Source organism: Cherax quadricarinatus, chromosome 1 (genome assembly GCF_038502225.1).
Source record: "Cherax quadricarinatus isolate ZL_2023a chromosome 1, ASM3850222v1, whole genome shotgun sequence".
Lineage (NCBI taxonomy): Eukaryota > Metazoa > Arthropoda > Malacostraca > Decapoda > Parastacidae > Cherax > Cherax quadricarinatus.
Genome location: NC_091292.1, coordinates 94,047,957 through 94,065,385, shown reverse-complemented (window position 1 = coordinate 94,065,385; position 17,429 = coordinate 94,047,957). Strand labels below are relative to the sequence as shown.

Below are 17,429 nucleotides of genomic sequence, written 5' to 3'. Positions count from 1 at the left end.
GGATGAATACATAAAATATACTTCTACAAGACAAGGCAATGACAATCAACCAAATTATTAATAAAAGCCTCATAATATCAAAAAGAAAGAAAATTGGATCTTATAATACTTACAGTGCTTTTGACTGCTTTGAGCGAGACATCTCCAGATTTTTGTCTGAAAGTAAATATGGAAACAAGTTAACATAATGTTGCACATTTTATGCAAAGCAGTTCACTTAAAGTGTATGGTAACTATGTGAAAGTACATTATGTGTACTGTAATTTTATTACAATAACACAAATAAAAGTTTTCTCACTTCTAATTGTAATATTTATACAGTACAAAGCAGCCTTGTCTCTCCTCTCTCCTTAAGTGGCTTTTAGAAAATGATAAACTCAGCACATTACATAAAATATACAAAATGTAATGTAAAAATACAAAATGTTGATAACACAGTATCTGCTAATGGTGCCAATTTCAGACCATGCCTCTTGAAATGGAAAGGAAATATAGGTAATGCACTAATAAGAACTACTCGATTAAGAAACAAAGGAAAGCAATGAGAAGAGTACTGCATTCTGAAGGTATGTAAATTTACCTGCCAACTAAAATGTTCACAAGACAGAAAAAACTGCAATCTTACAAACATTTTACAAATTTCCATATCCCACTAATATAATAAATGATGAATTGTAACGGTTCTCTCTCTCACAGTTAATTACTAATTATTTACAATTTGGGATATACACAGGCAGGATGTTCACAAAGTACGGTACTGTAATCACATTTAAAAACATAAGATTAATTAAAGGTTACTGCAAAAGACCTATTTGCCCACACTCAACAATTACTGGCTGTACCTGGTCAACACATACATACATACATATAAACCCTATCTCTCTGTCCACAGCAGGACTCAAACATGCAAACTTGGCATCAGAGTACACAGTACTTTATCCACAATGCAAAACTTCAGTCTAAGTGAATGTGAATGTATGTATGTATGTATGTATGTATGTATGTATGTATGTGTGTGTGTGTGTGTGTGTGTGTGTGTGTGTGTGTGTGTGTGTGTGTACGCACACACGCGCACACACGCACACGCACACACACACACACACACACACACACACACACACACACACACACACACACACACACACACACACACACGCACACACACACACACACACGCACACACGCACGCACGCACGCACGCACGCACGCACGCACGCACGCACGCACACACACACACACACACACACACACACACACACAACTATAAAACCCTTTCATCCACATGTACACACTTAAGATGCTGCCCGTCATTCGAAGCATTTCAAAGGAATGCACATTTCTTTCTTCATAATATTTCTAATATGTGCATATAGCTTTGTCATCCATCCTTATACATTTGCATGATAATTTACACCCATGCTATTGTACGGTAGCCATACCTATAAATTCTACATAATCCAACTGACGACCATTATTCAGTTTTTATCCTAAGTAGGACTCGGACATTACTACATACTGTACTAGAGAGTAGTACTGTACATACAAGGTGTCTACATCATGGAAGTAGTCAATGCGCCTAGTCACAGTAAATGTAAACAAAGACATGCCGTTTCTAGTCCTGCTGATAACGGAGTAAGTTTGGCAACTCTTACGTTAGGTTATTGTAGGCTTATTTAGCTTTTCCAACTGCACAACAAAACTCTCTCACTGGCACAACCAACTTAATATCATACATTTTAAACTAGAATTTACCGCCAAAATAAGCCCAGGACCAGTGCTATTACCAATCGACTTCTTATGAGCTCAAATACGGCATTTTATTATGAACACTTCTAAATATACCTTAAAATTTAGAATTCAACTGGGTTTATTTCATACATTTAATGAGCTCCGTGTATATGGAACCTTTTTCAGTTAATTGTATTTACTTACCATTATCACACTGACTTTATTTTGTACATTATTGCCTCGTGTTTTTTTTTTTTTTGAGCACCTCATTAAAAACTTTATGGAGATTTAAATTTGACTGAGACTTGTATGATAACCAGTGACAATACGCCTACCTTGAGAATTATTGGAGCTATGGTGGTGGTGATGGTGGCTGTGGCCATGGCCAGTCCTGTGGTAATGGTGGTGGTGGTGATGGTGGTGGTGGTGGTGGGTACGTGAAGGTAGAGGAAGAGGACGGTGATGATGGTGATGGGCACGGAGGGTGGGCAGATGTTGTGATGCCCTGCTGCTGCTGCCGCCGCCGCCACGGCGGGCAGGCAGGGGCAGCCCCCCTGGCGGCGGTAATGGCCCCTGGTACATGCGCATTCCTCCCTCTTGCCTTACACCGCTGCCCACACCTAGTGTGAGGCAGGGCACCCTTCACTGTACATGTCACACTTGTAGCAGCGCATACAACTCGTCTCTCTCCCGCACATTGCCAGGTGGCGCGAGTACTGTACAACATGAGCACTAGACACTCAGCACCAACACTACGCCAGCATCAACACCAACGCACTTACTGGCGTCACTGCCTCTCTTACGCAACACTCCAGTCCTAAAGCCTCGTCGCACTTACAGTCACCACCTTAGCGTGTCGAGCTTATCAGTAATCATCAGGTGTGGCACTTGCTAAGTAGATGTTTGGTAAGTGTGAGTGTTATGGTGCGTGGCGCTGCCGCTAGGAGCGTACGTGCTGAGGGGAGGCAGGGGGGAGCGTCGCTATGGTAACCGCCTGATCAATGAGGCTCCTCCGCGTCTCCCACCACTGCCGATTATCACCACTTTCTCTTGTCGCTACCTATGACTTCTCCTGTGATACCGCGCACCGTCTTCCCCGCCAAATATATATTAAGTAAGAGTCGCTCCACTGCAGCTACATTAATGAGACGAAAAGTCGTCTTCCTGCGTTGATCTCCACTGACAACCAGGTGTGGGCACCATCACCGTTTATCAAATCAAACTTAGCGCCACACATGGGCAACAAAACTCTGGGTGTCCTTCCAGAGACGCGGGAAGACTTTATTTAGCAAAGCTAGACACATCAGCAGTGTGCTGCTACTCAATTCTAGATTACAGTTGCATCATGGGAATAAAAAGTCACTATATTTTCCTGTCATATTTTATCACATAATGTAAAGTAACAGGTTTCCTCTTACATATTCCATCATATAATGTATAACGTGTAGGGCTGAGCTGGAGACTTTTGTATCGCAATAAAGATGTCAGACGGTAGGGTTGCATGGTTTCGTTCCAGCAGAACTGGGGTTACTATTGCTTGAGGATTATCATCTCAAATGATAGTAAGTCCAGCCGCGGTTGAAACGAAACTTTTGAAGCTCCCGTAACGAGAAAGATGATGGGGGGATTGGAGGGTAAAAAAAAAAAAAACATTTCAAGTGTGCTGGAGTGGTGCGGTACTCCTGCACCCACTTCATAATACGTATAATGTGCTAGGTTTCGTCTAGCGGTTGCGCAACTGTAGTGATGGCTCTCATTATTATTTACCTATTTGACAATCACGGCCATCACAAACCATACTGAATGGCGATATCTAAATCTAGACTGTATTCCCACCCTTCCTACTCTATAACTGAAAGCATTTTTTTTTTTTACCTTTAATGAGTTTCTAGAGTTTTTCTATTTCCGGAGCTCGGCCTTGGGCCAGGCGCGTCTGGTGCTTGCCTGGTCAACCAGGCTATTGCTGCTGACGGCCAGCCGGCCCACATATTCCTCACAGCCTGGTTGATCTGGCACCTGGTAAAAATACTTGTCCTGTTTCCTCTTGAAGACTTCTACACTTGTCCCAGCACTTTCTGATATCTTTTGGTAAGATATTGATTAGTCAGGGCCACGGACATCGATACATTGTTCTCTTATTGTGCCCACGGCGCCCCTGCTTTTCACTGGCTTTATTTTGCACTTTGTCCTATACATATCATATCAGTATCTTGTTATGGTAGTGTGCAGATTTGAAACAAGCCCCTAGAGTACTTTCCAGGTATATATTATCATGTATCTCTCCTCCGTTTCAGTGAATAAAGTAATTCAAAAGTTTTATTGGCTCTACGTGGCCCGTGGTTCAACACAAGTATTACTTCCACTACAACATTTAAATTACTAGGAACGGTTCAGTTTTAAATATTTACATGGTTCAGCCACTCATCTAGCTAATTACAACTCCAACACTATCCACACTACATCTTGTCTTATCAAATAAAAACCTCACTGAGTAAAAAGTCATAAGAAAGAATTGACGTTCCTGGCCGACTTGCACCATTAACATTCGACAAGTCACACTTGTCAATGGTCCAAGTCGGACCGAAAGCGTCGCCATTGCTTTCCCTCTCTTAAATGCGGGTTGTGTGTGTAAAAGCTTAACTCCAAATTTATTTCCGGCGTCTAGGGTTAATATAAAATACTGCGAGCAAGAACCATTAAATCTGGCAATTGGTGACTGGGAAAATTGCGGTCTCGTGAGAACCGTTTTCTATGTATGTGAGGTTCCGCCACATCTGGCAACTTATCGAGAAGCTAGGTTAGGTTAGGTTAGGTAAGGTTCGTCAGGAAACAGGACAAATGTTTCCTGACGCGGGTCTTAGTCAGATGATGACCCGCCTTTGGAGCTTTTGGTCATCTGACCGAGGCCTTCCGCTGGCTTATCGGTCCACCCCTTTAAAAATTATGGTCATTTATAACCATTGTTACACGACAAAATATCGAGAAGCGTAAATTAAATGCATGAATAAGCTAAGAATACTTACACCTACTTCACTAGGAGTACCTGAAGTTAACTTAGTGTATGAGTAAGTTATTTTTAATATGGAAGAAATATCACTGCCAATGTAGCACGGTGCTATTCAACTCGCGCATTTTGTTATAAAATATTTAATGATTAATTAATGAAAATTATAGCCTGAAATTTAAAAGTAATTTTATATCGTTAAAGAATCTGATTATAAAGGCAAGCTCTCTGGAAACATATTTACTGATAGTAGTAAAAAAAAAAAAAAAACTTGCGATCATTGTCTTGTAAATTATTTCAATTGAGGGTTTTGCCCACGAAGGCCTGATGTAGCACTAGCCACATACGCCACCACACACAGGTACCTTCCACCTTAATTTAAATTACACTTACACGGTTGCCATCATGCCCTAGCACCTGGAGGCATGATGACCAAACTTGTGCTTGTCGGAGAAGCAGTGTAATTAGTCATGTTTACAAGGGTTGAATCACAGCTCCCGGCCTAGCCCTTTCGTCGACCTGCTTTACAGATTCCTGCCTTCCAGGCCCCAATCATGCCTACTCTTGAAACTGTGTATAGTGTTTACCTCCATCACCTTTTCGTCTAGTTCGATCCACTTGACAAATAAAAAATATATTAATAGGTAAACTTGGAATTTGCAATTAAATACAACTGTTAAACGAAGAACTATATAAGTCTAGTTCATTCCCTTGATTTCACAAAAAAAAGATCCATAAGAACTATACCAAGTTCAGGGCGGCCAAACAAAAGAGCTGTGGATCAACAGCGGAAATATTTGAACTATGAATCAGAATAAGTATGCAATCGATAATTGTCGTTCTGACGAAATTTAACATTATTGACCACACTAAATTAAATTCAAAAGCACCAGACAATCCCAGGACAGTCAAAGAGGTATCAAAAGTATACCTTAATCATTTCAGATGACTTTTTGGTTAATATTTTTTATGTTATTTAAAATGCTAGATAAAAACTATGAATAATTACGATTTCAGTGTGCGACCGAATCACGAATTTCATTTTATTTTATTCACGGGAAAGCGCTAAACCTGTCCGTGTCACATAGCGCCTGGGAATAGGAGACATTCAGGTTTGATCCAAGGAAGGGAAGGGTGGTTACCTGGAGGTTATTCCGGGGATCAACGCCCCCGCGGCCCGGCCCATGACCAGGCCTCCCGGTGGATCAGGGCCTGATCAACCAGGCTGTTACTGCTGGCCGCACGCAGTCCAACGTACGAGCCACAGCCCGGCTGATCCGGCACTGACTTTAGGTATCTGTCTAGCTCTCTCTTGAAGACAGCCAGGGGTAATTTATTGGTAATTCCCCTAATGCTTGATGGGAGGCTGTTGAACAGTCTTGGACCCTGGACACTTACGGTGTTTTCTCTTAGTGTACCAATGGGGCCCCTACTTTTAATTGGGGGCATTTTGCATGGCCAGCTCAGTCTTTTACTTTCGTAGGGAGTGATTTCTGTGTGCAGATTCGGGACCATTCCTTCCAAGATTTTCCAAGTGTAGATTATGATATATCTCTCCCTCCTGCGTTCCAACGAGTACAAGTCAAGTGCTTCCAAGCGTTCCCAGTAGTTAAGGTGCTTGACAGAACTTATACGTGCATTAAAGGATCTCTGTACACTCTCTAGATCTGCGATTTCATCTGCTTTGAATGGAGATGTTAATGTACAGCAGTATTCCAACCTAGAGAGAACAAGTGATTTGAAAAGGATCACCATTGGCTCGGCATCTCTCGTTTTGAACGTTCGCATTATCCATCCTATCGTTTTCTTTGCACTTGTGATCGTGGCACTGTTGTGATCCTTGAAAGTGAGATCCTCACACATTACTACTCCCAGGTCCCTTACATTATTTTTCCGCTCTATTGTATGGCCAGAGCTTGTAGTATACTCTGTTCTAGTTATTATCTCCTCCAGCTTTCCATAACGGAGTAGTTGGAATTTGTCCTCATTGAACATCATATTGTTTTCCGTTGCCCACTGGAAAACTTTGTTTATATCTTCTTGGAGGTTAACCGGTTAACCGACAGCCTCATGCAGATCCTAGTATCATCCGCAAAGGATGATACGGTGCTGTGGTGTATATCTCTGTCTATGTCTGATATGAGGGTGAGGAATAAGATGGGGGGCGAGTACTGTGCCTTGTGGGACAGAGCTCTTCACTATGGCAGCCTCCGATTTGTTAGGGAGTTGAAGATCCATCTCCCCACTTTCCCAGTTATTCCTTTAGCACGTATTTTGTGCGCTATTACGCCATGATCGCATTTGTAAAGTCTGTGTATATTACATCTGCATTCTGATTTTCTTCCAGTGCATCCAAGGCCATATCATAGTGATCCAGTAGTTGTGAGAGGCAGGAGCGACCTGCCCTGGACCCATGTTGCCCTGGATTGTGCAGATTTTGGGAATCCAGGTGATTTGCAATCCTGCTTCTTAGCACTCTTTCAACGATTTTTATGCGGGACGTCAGAGCTATTGGTCTATAGTTCTTAGCTAATGCTTTGCTGCCACCTTTATGGAGTGGGGCTATATCCGTTGTTTTAAGTGACTGGAATTTCACCCATATCCAAGCTTCTCCATAGTGTACTTAGGGCACGCCAGAGGGGTTTCTTGCAGTTCAGTTCCTCGAATCAAGAGCCCCTCACCGGCATCAAAGCATTCCTAAGTGAGGAATGGGAGGGGGGGGGGCTCTCACGAGAAAAGAATAGCTCGTGGAGAGAAAAATAAATCCTACCCAGTCCGGACCCCCCTCCTTACAACTCCTATGCTTTAGTCAAGAGGGAGGGAGGGAGGGAGGGAGGGAGGGAGGGGATTTGGTGGCATGTGAGGGAGAGGTAGCTCATATTCCAAGTCTCACCAACACACCACAGAAAACGGGTAAGAGAACGTACCACAGTCTTGCACAGACAAACAAGTGAACCATCCACTTTCTACCTCTCAATGTCTACTTGTGGAACCCCGGCCTTGGTTACCTGGAGGTTATTCCGGGGATCAACGCCCCCGCGGCCCGGTCCATGACCAGGCCTCCCGATGGATCAGGGCCTGATCAACTAGGCTGTTACTGCTGGCCGCACGCAGTCCAACGTACGAGCCACAGCCCGGCTGATCCGGCACTGACTTTAGGTATCTGTCCAGCTCTCTCTTGAAGGCAGCCAGGGGTTTATTGGCAATTCCCCTAATGCTTGATGGGAGGCTGTTGAACAGTTTTGGGCCCCGGACACTTATGGTGTTTTCTCTTAGTGTACCAATGGCGCCCCTACTTTTTATTGGGGGCATTTTGCATCGCCTGCCCAGTCTTTTACTTTCGTAGGGAGTGATTTCTGTGTGCAGATTTGGGACCATTCCTTCCAAGATTTTCCAAGTGTAGATTATGATATATCTCTCCCTCCTGCGTTCCAACGAGTACAAGTCAAGTGCTTCCACCCTCTCTCTTTGATACATTTAATATAAATCGGTTTACACAAATAAAAAAAAAAACTATAAAGTGACCAACCAATGCACACTTCGTTTTACTAATGTTTCAGAAGAGAATGTTCCATATTGTGCATTGAAGTAAAGATCCAAGACAACAAGGAAGGTATCATGACGATGGGTTATCGAGTGACAATATTTTTCCTTAAGATGTATACCTGAACATCACACGCATGTCACATTTGAGTACTGAAACTGATCAACTGAAATCCACCCTGAACAAGTTTGACGGGGTCCCCCAACTTCCCACTCCCGGTTTAGCCATCTACCCATGCTGTCATTGTGCTCGCCTGGTCAGCCCTTGTTGGATGGATGGAAGGTCGGCTCAACCCACGCCCGGGTGGCCCACAATATCTAAGAAGCCATCAAGGTTTTTCTTTTGACGGCTACCGACGAGGTGCTTCACGTTACCGCATTTGCCGCCAACAAATTTTAATTAGAGCCAGAGTCCCATATGATCAATGTTTACAACTTGATATTACTATATCTTCCTCATCTTACATAAGATTTGATAACTGTAATGATATAGTGCGAGTTATCGTACTTAGGTACAGTCAGCTTCCAATGTTGTGACTAACACTAAAATGTGCCTTTTACTGAATGTTTCTGAATAAAGGTTGAATCTGAAAATATAATTATTAACATTCAAACAGCTGCTACCGCATAAAGTCAAGCGTGGAGAATTTTACCAATATATTACAATTACCTAAATTTCTTAAAAAACCGCGAAATTGTACTAAGAAGGTCGGCATCAAAATGTTCCTCTAAGATAGCATATATAAATCAGTGATAATTTTGCTTTTTCTACTCGTAGAAGATTTTCTACCCCCGGAGCCCGTCCATGGGCCAGGCTCATCTGGTGTTTGCCTGGTAAACCAGCCTGTTGCTACTGGTAGCCCACTGCCCCACATATCCATCACAGCCAAGTTGATCGGGTGTCTCATTATTTAGAGTTTAATTTGTTAAAGGCTTGCAGTGGTTGTGAAATATGCCACTTCTTCGTGAATCCCATTCCGGTAATCCATCATTCAATCCCTAAACTGAAATACTGTCCAGTATATGTCCAGCAAACTTTTTTCTGAAATTACATTTGTGGCCTTTTGTTCTCATTTTTTTTTTATTCTTGAATGTTCTCTCATTTAGAATATACAATTAAACTTGTGGGTACTGAGCTCCAGTTCTTAGTCCCACCTTATGACTTCTGGTTGATTATATATTCACGGTGGATATATTGATAGTTCTCTTGTTCATTCCACGTCTTTATTAATCTGTAATGTAAAAGTTTTCCTAACAGTGTTCCACTGCCATACCAAATATCTGTTCTCTATCTGCTGCCTTCTTGCCTTATTTTCCATCATTTAGTTATTTTTCCGCTATGCCTACCTGGAGGGCATTCCGGGGATGCATAAAAAACTATTTTCATTTTCCATTGATTTTTTATATTCTTTTTTATAACGATATGTTCTTGTCACATGAAACTTTGAACACCCCTACGGTCACAACATTTTCTAATCTGTAGAGATCTGATTAAATGACATTATGGCAGAATGTAAATCTCTGGTACTTAAGACTATCGACAATATACGTTAACTAGATACATGTGCAACTAATAAGGTATTATTATTGTTACGTTTTATTCACTAGTTTTGACAAGCTAATACAAACATCGCCTGTATACAACATAAAAAGGGAGTAAGGTAAGGTGTCCGAAAGGAGGGGCACTCTTGATGGTGGAAATAAAGACACTAATGCACATTTAAGACATTATATTAGACATTTTGCCACTGTTGGCTTTTTTTTTAAATTCATTCAATAAAATATCTCGAATGTGCATACGTCTTTATATTCATATATACTACTATGTACAGGAATGTCTCGCCTGAAGGACAGAAAACGGGAAACTAAAGCGTCCGTACACTGTACTCTGCACTGGCTTGGGAAAGTTCTTAGTGAGTGAAACGTTGCCGCAGTAATTGTCTTATTAGTTGTACGTGTATGCACTTACCTAATATTTTCAGTAGACTTAATCATCTTGTCGTTGCAACACAGTGAACATTTTAAGTATACGTTACTTGAGCGTCCCTCTCTGCGCTCACAGCCTACTTAAGATTGCCTAGCAGAAAAGGTGTTGTGATGAATGGTTTTGAAAACCGACAAGTTGAAGAATTGAGACACTTATGCAACACATGGGAATCTTTATTGAAGAAACGTTTCGCCACACAGTGGCTTCATCAGTCCAATACAAAGTAGAAATGGGTAAGGAGAGTAGAAGTATGAGGTAATCAGTCCCTCAACCTGGATTCGATGTGTTCAGTCCATCACTCTTGTAGTAAGTGCAGCATAGGGCCAGAGAGGTGGCTTATATACTGCGGTGAGATGAGTTGAAGCAGGAGGAGGCGGGATCTTAGTGGGACCTGCCACTAATGTAAGTAGGTTATCGTCCAAAGGTTTGGGCAAGCGTTGAAGTCTTTGTACCAAGATTCCATGATGTTGCAGTGTCTGACAGATGTGATGAATGGTTTTGAAAACCGACTCATCTCACCGCAGTATATAAGCCACCTCTCTGGCCCTATGCTGCACTTACTACAAGAGTGATGGACTGAACACATCGAATCCAGGTTGAGGGACTGATTACCTCATACTTCTACTCTCCTTACCCATTTCTACTTTGTATTGGACTGATGAAGCCACTGTGTGGCGAAACGTTTCTTCAATAAAGATTCCCATGTGTTGCAGAAAAGGTGTTCCCTAAATCTACTGAACTCTCCTGTTCCACCATCACTTGAAATCATCGTACACAAAGATTATCATTACTACAAAATAAAGATACCTAACTGTTGCATATGTGTCTTACCTAACAATCAGTCGGTATTTTATACCATTTTAATGTTCAGGATAGCTTGTGCCTTGAGTCTGCAATCTCGGATGAAGAAAGATGGGAACTGAAGACGTGTAAAGGCTTGTGTTATGTAAGTGCATTCTTCTAGAAAACAAGGGCTGGAGATGCGAAGAGCTCTCAAGAAGAAGCCAATGAGGACTCCTCTCTTAGTGCGGGAATCTTGGTGTGAATAAAAGTGTATAAGATCGTCCTTGTTGGTAGGTTTTCTATACACTTTGAAGAGAAGTTTGTCACTGTCGGGAGATCTGCACAGTAGAACGTCGAGGAAAGGAAGTTTGCCATCATTTTCGAGTTCAAGTGTAAACTTTATTGATGGTTCAACTGCATTGATCTTGTTGAGAAGGGCCTGGATATTGAGACGTCTTGGATAGAAAACCAATATATCATCAACGTATCTTAGCCAGGTAACGGTGTTGGGAATGAGGGTGCTGAATTTCTCTGTCTCCAAGTTTTCCATGAAGAGGTTGGCAAGCACAGCACTGAGCGGGCTGCCCATTGCCATCCCAAAGCATTGTTTGTAACAGTTGTCCTGATACTTGAAGAAGTTGAAATTAACACACAGTTCCACTAGATTGATGAAATCTAGAAGAGGTAAAGGGAGGTCGTGGTTTTCAGTGAGCCTCTGTCTCAGAATGTTGAATCATCAATAAAGTTTACACTTGAACTCGAAAATGATGGCAAACTTCCTTTCCTCGACGTTCTACTGTGCAGATCTCCCGACAGTGACAAACTTCTCTTCAAAGTGTATAGAAAACCTACCAACAAGGACGATCTTATACACTTTTATTCACACCAAGATACCCGCACTAAGAGAGGAGTCCTCATTGGCTTCTTCTTGAGAGCTCTTCGCATCTCCAGCCCTTGTTTTCTAGAAGAAGAATGCACTTACATAACACAAGCCTTTACACGTCTTCAGTTCCCATCTTTCTTCATCCGAGATTGCAGACTCAAGGCACAAGCTATCCTCAACAAACCGCCCATGGAACAGCCCCCTAAACAGTTCATAGTACTCCCATGTGGCGATGTTGCCACGAATACTCGCCGGGCACTTGCTATGAGTAACATCAACGTTTCCACCATAAACACATCCTCTATCAAAGACCTCACTACTAAACGCAGCCCCACACCTCTAACTTCTACAGCAGGCGTCTACACTATCCCCTGTGGGTTCTGTCCCAAGAAATATGTAGGCGAGACAGGCAGAGATCTTGCAGTCCGCCTGAATGAGCATCGAAATGCCTCTAACAGAGACGATGTAAGGTACGCCTGTGTCCTCCACAGACTCCACGGGGCATTTGATGAACTGGAACGAGGCACAACTCGTTCTCACCGAACCAGACCTCAGACGCCGACGGTGCCTAGAAGCCTCATTAATCACCGTCACCGACACTATAGAACGCAACACTGGAAACTACAAAATTTCAAAAACATTGGCATACATGATACTTAAGCAGCACCAACCCAACAACACAGGAGTCACATGATTTCATCGTCTACTGGTCCTCATCATAGGCAGAGGTTGTTTTGATAAGGACCTGCCTCGCATGGGCCAGTAGGCCTTCTACAGTGTTCCTCCATTCTTATGTTCTTATGACATTCCTCAGGTCACGTGCGTCACATCTCACTCTCCGCCTATATATATAATGTCTTTCTACCTCTGTATGTTAGAAGTGATCAAGGTCCCAGGACCGAAACGTTTTCTAATAAATATGTCATAGTGTTTGCTTACGTGTCTTTCTAAACCACACACTGTACTGTATAATGTATCCAGGCATTGTATTTCTCGTACTAGCTTGACAAATCTGGTGAGAAACGTTACCAGAGTAAATGTCTTATTAGTCACATGTCCTTTTACCTAATACTGAAACCATTACTGAAACACTGTTTCGTTTGGTGAACAAACTTTACTTAAGATTTGAAAAAGCTGGGTTTCCCAGCCAAAACGTCATTTCAAGGAATGTTTCCATTTTGCTCTGGTGTCGTTTCTTTACCACTTTTTTTTTGTTTTACCTCATTTCCTGTAGTGATTTGCAATATTCTACCAAAAACGACACGGCCATTTTGTAATAAACTTTAACACTTCCTCAGTTGTGGATTTCTACCTCATTCTGTTGTCTTCTGTGGAGGCTACACTCTGGTTTATTGTGAGGTCTTCTGTAGTTTGTGTGCATTGCAAGGCGCGGCATTCTTAGCTGGTGTTGCATACTCAACACTGATCTACTTATGTAGTAACATGAGTGACAAATAGTTATATGGTATCTTTATTGACGACGTTTCGCCCATGAAGTGGGTTTTATCAAGTCATAGACAGAGCCCACTGCGTAGGTGAAACGTTGTAAATGAAGGTTCAATAGAAATGCTCATCTCTCTCTACCACTGTGTTGGTATAGTGAAAGATGATTTGAAGGAGTCCTACAGTGCAGGTAACACGAACTTATGTTGTTCACATTTAAATAACATTACTTCACAAAACAAGATACGAAAAAATCCGCTTTAAGAAAGAGGCAGTAGTCACATTTTATTTATTAACAGCAAATAATGTCCAAGCTTATAAAAGTAATTCGATACACGAAAAATGCAAATCCAATAAAGGTATCATTTGTATTATTATTACTATTGAACTTTGTCTAAACTTGTACATAGTTTTCCAAATAAAGTTTGGAGTTGTTTGCTCTGAAACAAACTCCGTCCGGGACTCATTATGCACCGCCAATATTGTTTTTTATACAAAACACAACTGAACATATTTTACGTGCATATTAATTAATTATATTCACTTGGCATTATGACCTTTGATGGTTGCACAGCATTCGTGTATTGATCACCAGTTAACGTTGTGCTGATAACATCAAACACTCAAAACTTTTTATAAAACATTTTTACGTTCTCTTTACTGGGAAAAAATGTTTTTCCGCACTTAAATATAAAGAAGTGTGTGCGTGTGCGTGTGCGTGTGCGTGTGTGTGTGTGTGTGTGTGTGTGTGTGTGTGTGTGTGTGTGTGTGTGTGTGTGTGTGTGTGTACTCACCTAGTTGAGGTTGCGGGGGTCGAGTCCAAGCTCCTGGCCCCGCCTCTTCACTGATCGCTACTAGGTCACTCTCCCTGAGCCGTGAGCTTTATCATACCTCTGCTTAAAGCTATGTATGGATCCTGCCTCCACTACATCGCTTCCCAAACTATTCCACTTACTGACTACTCTGTGGCTGAAGAAATACTTCCTAACATCCCTGTGATTCATCTGTGTCTTCAACTCCCAACTGTGTCCCCTTGTTAGTGTGTCCAATCTCTGGAACATCCTGTCTTTGTCCACCTTGTCAATTCCTCTCAGTATTTTGTATGTCGTTATCATGTCCCCCCTATCTCTCCAGTCCTCCAGTGTCGTCAGGTTGATTTCCCTTAACCTCTCCTCGTAGGACATACCTCTTAGCTCTGGGACTAGTCTTGTTGCAAACCTTTGCACTTTCTCTAGTTTCTTTACGTGCTTGGCTAGGTATGGGTTCCAAACTGGTGCCGCATACTCCAATATGGGCCTAACGTACACGGTGTACAGGGTCCTGAATGATTCCTTATTAAGATGTCGGAATGCTGTTCTGAGGTTTGCTAGGCGCCCATATGATGCAGCAGTTATTTGGTTGATGTGCGCTTCAGGAGATGTGCCTGGTGTTATACTCACCCCAAGATCTTTTTCCTTGAGTGAGGTTTGTAGTCTCTGGCCCCCTAGACTGTACTCCGGCTGCGGTCTTCTTTGCCCTTCCCCAATCTTCATGACTTTGCACTTGGTGGGATTGAACTCCAGGAGCCAATTGCTGGACCAGGTCTGCAGCCTGTCCAGATCCCTTTGTAGTTCTGCCTGGTCTTCGATCGAGTGAATTCTTCTCATCAACTTCACGTCATCTGCAAACAGGGACACCTCAGAGTCTATTCCTTCCGTCATGTCGTTCACAAATACCAGAAACAGCACTGGTCCTAGGACTGACCCCTGAGGGACCCCGCTGGTCACAGGTGCCCACTCTGACACCTCGCCACGTACCATGACTCGCTGCTGTCTTCCTGACAAGTATTCCCTGATCCATTGTAGTGCCTTCCCTGTTATCCCTGCTTGGTCCTCCAGTTTTTGCACCAATCTCTTGTGTGGAACTGTGTCAAACGCCTTCTTGCAGTCCAAGAAAATGCAATCCACCCACCCCTCTCTCTCTTGTCTTACTGCTGTCACCATGTCATAGAACTCCAGTAGGTTTGTGACACAGGATTTCCCGTCCCTGAAACCATGTTGGCTGCTGTTGATGAGATCGTTCCTTTCTAGGTGTTCCACCACTCTTCTCCTGATAATCTTCTCCATGATTCTGCATACTATACATGTCAGTGACACTGGTCTGTAGTTTAATGCTTCATGTCTGTCTCCTTTTTTAAAGATTGGGACTACATTTGCTGTCTTCCATGCCTCAGGCAATCTCCGCTTTGATAGATGTATTGAATATTGTTGTTAGGGGTACACACAGCGCCTCTGCTCCCTCTCTCAATACCCATGGGGAGATGTTATCTGGCCCCATTGCCTTTGAGGTATCTAGCTCACTCAGAAGCCTCTTCACTTCTTCCTCGGTTGTGTGCACTGTGTCCAGCACATGGTGGTGTGCCCCACCTCTCCGTCTTTCTGGAGCCCCTTCTGTCTCCTCTGTGAACACTTCTTTGAATCTCTTGTTGAGTTCCTCACATACTTCACGGTCATTTCTTGTTGTCTCTCCTCCTTCCTTCCTTAGCCTGATTACCTGGTCCTTGACTGTTGTTTTCCTCCTGATGTGGCTGTACAACAGTTTCGGGTCAGATTTGGCTTTTGCTGCTATGTCGTTTTCATATTGTCTTTGGGCCTCCCTTCTTATCTGTGCATATTCGTTTCTGGCTCTACGACTGCTCTCCTTATTCTCCTGGGTCCTTTGCCTTCTATATTTCTTCCATTCCCTAGCACACTTGGTTTTTGCCTCCCTGCACCTTTGGGTAAACCATGGGCTCATCCTGGCTTTTTCATTATTCCTGTTACCCTTGGGTACAAACCTCTCCTCAGCCTCCTTGCATTTTGTTGCTACATATTCCATCATCTCATTAACTGGCTTCCCTGCCAGTTCTCTGTCCCACTGAACCCCGTTCAGGAAGTTCCTTATTCCTGTGTAGTCCCCTTTCTTGTAGTTTGGCTTCATTCGTCCTGGCCTTCCTGCTTCTCCCTCCACTTGTAGCTCTACTGTGTATTCGAAGCTTAAAACCACATGGTCACTGGCCCCAAGGGGTCTTTCATATGTGATGTCCTCGATATCTGCACTACTCAAGGTGAATACTAAGTCCAGCCTAGCTGGTTCATCCTCTCCTCTCTCTCTTGTAGTGTCCCTTACGTGTTGGCACATGAAGTTTTCCAGTACCACCTCCATCATCTTAGCCCTCCATGTATCTTGGCCCCCATGTGGGTCCAAGTTCTCCCAATCGATCTCCTTGTGGTTAAAGTCACCCATGATCAGGAGCTTTGCCCTGCATGCATGAGCTCTTCTGGCCACTCTAGCCAGTGTGTCAACCATCGCTCTATTGCTCTCGTCGTACTCTTGCCTTGGCCTCCTGCTGTTCTGTGGTGGGTTATATATCACTGCTATTACCACCTTGGGACCTCCAGAGTGAAGCGTTCCCGCTATGTAATCACTTTCTTCTCCGCTGTCTCCTCTCTCCAGCTCATCAAAATTCCAGCGATTTTTGATCAGCAATGCCACTCCTCCACCCCCCCTGTTCCCTCTGTCTTTCCTCAGGATTTGGTATCCCGTTGGAAAGATGGCATCTGTTATCATACCTGTAAGCTTGGTTTCTGTGAGAGCTATGATGTCCGGTGATGCTTCTTTGACTCTTTCATGCCACTCCTCCCACTTATTTGTTATTCCATCAGCGTTTGTGTACCATACCTTCAGTTTCCTTTCCAACACTGTGGTTTGGGGGGCCTGTGAGGGTGGGAGACCTGGTGGCATACTGTAGGATTCTATAGCTCGGTTTTGGGTGGAGGCTGTGGGTATGGATTGTAGTGTGTGTTGGGATGGTGTGATAGGTTGTATGGTTCTGAGAATAGTTGTGTGTGTGCTTGCCCTTGCTGTTCTGTTCTGCTCTGACTGACCTCTGCTGGTTCCATCCTTGTCTCTTTTCCTAGCTCCTTTCGCTTTTTTGTCCTCTCCCTCAGGTGCTGTCATTCTGATTTTGTTCTGTCTCTGTCTAGGAACACCCTCTTGTACTCTTCCGAGTATTTCAATCGTGGTTTCTCTTGGAGGAT

General features: G+C 43.1%; 1 protein-coding gene across 6 annotated transcripts in view; it reads right to left on the bottom strand.

Annotated features, from left to right (window-relative positions):
• lilli (AF4/FMR2 family member lilliputian) overlaps positions 1–17,429 on the bottom strand; it is a 470,466-nt gene that overhangs the window by 143,684 nt on the left and 309,353 nt on the right. For 5 of the 6 annotated variants that reach the window (XM_070084351.1, XM_070084359.1, XM_070084377.1 and 2 more), the window contains one exon: positions 114–156. In XM_070084351.1, coding sequence (XP_069940452.1) covers positions 114–156 — 43 coding nt within the window. Of the gene's footprint in view, positions 1–113; positions 157–2,063; positions 2,674–17,429 lie in introns of those variants that run through there. The other variant, XM_053778314.2, reaches the window with a different exon arrangement.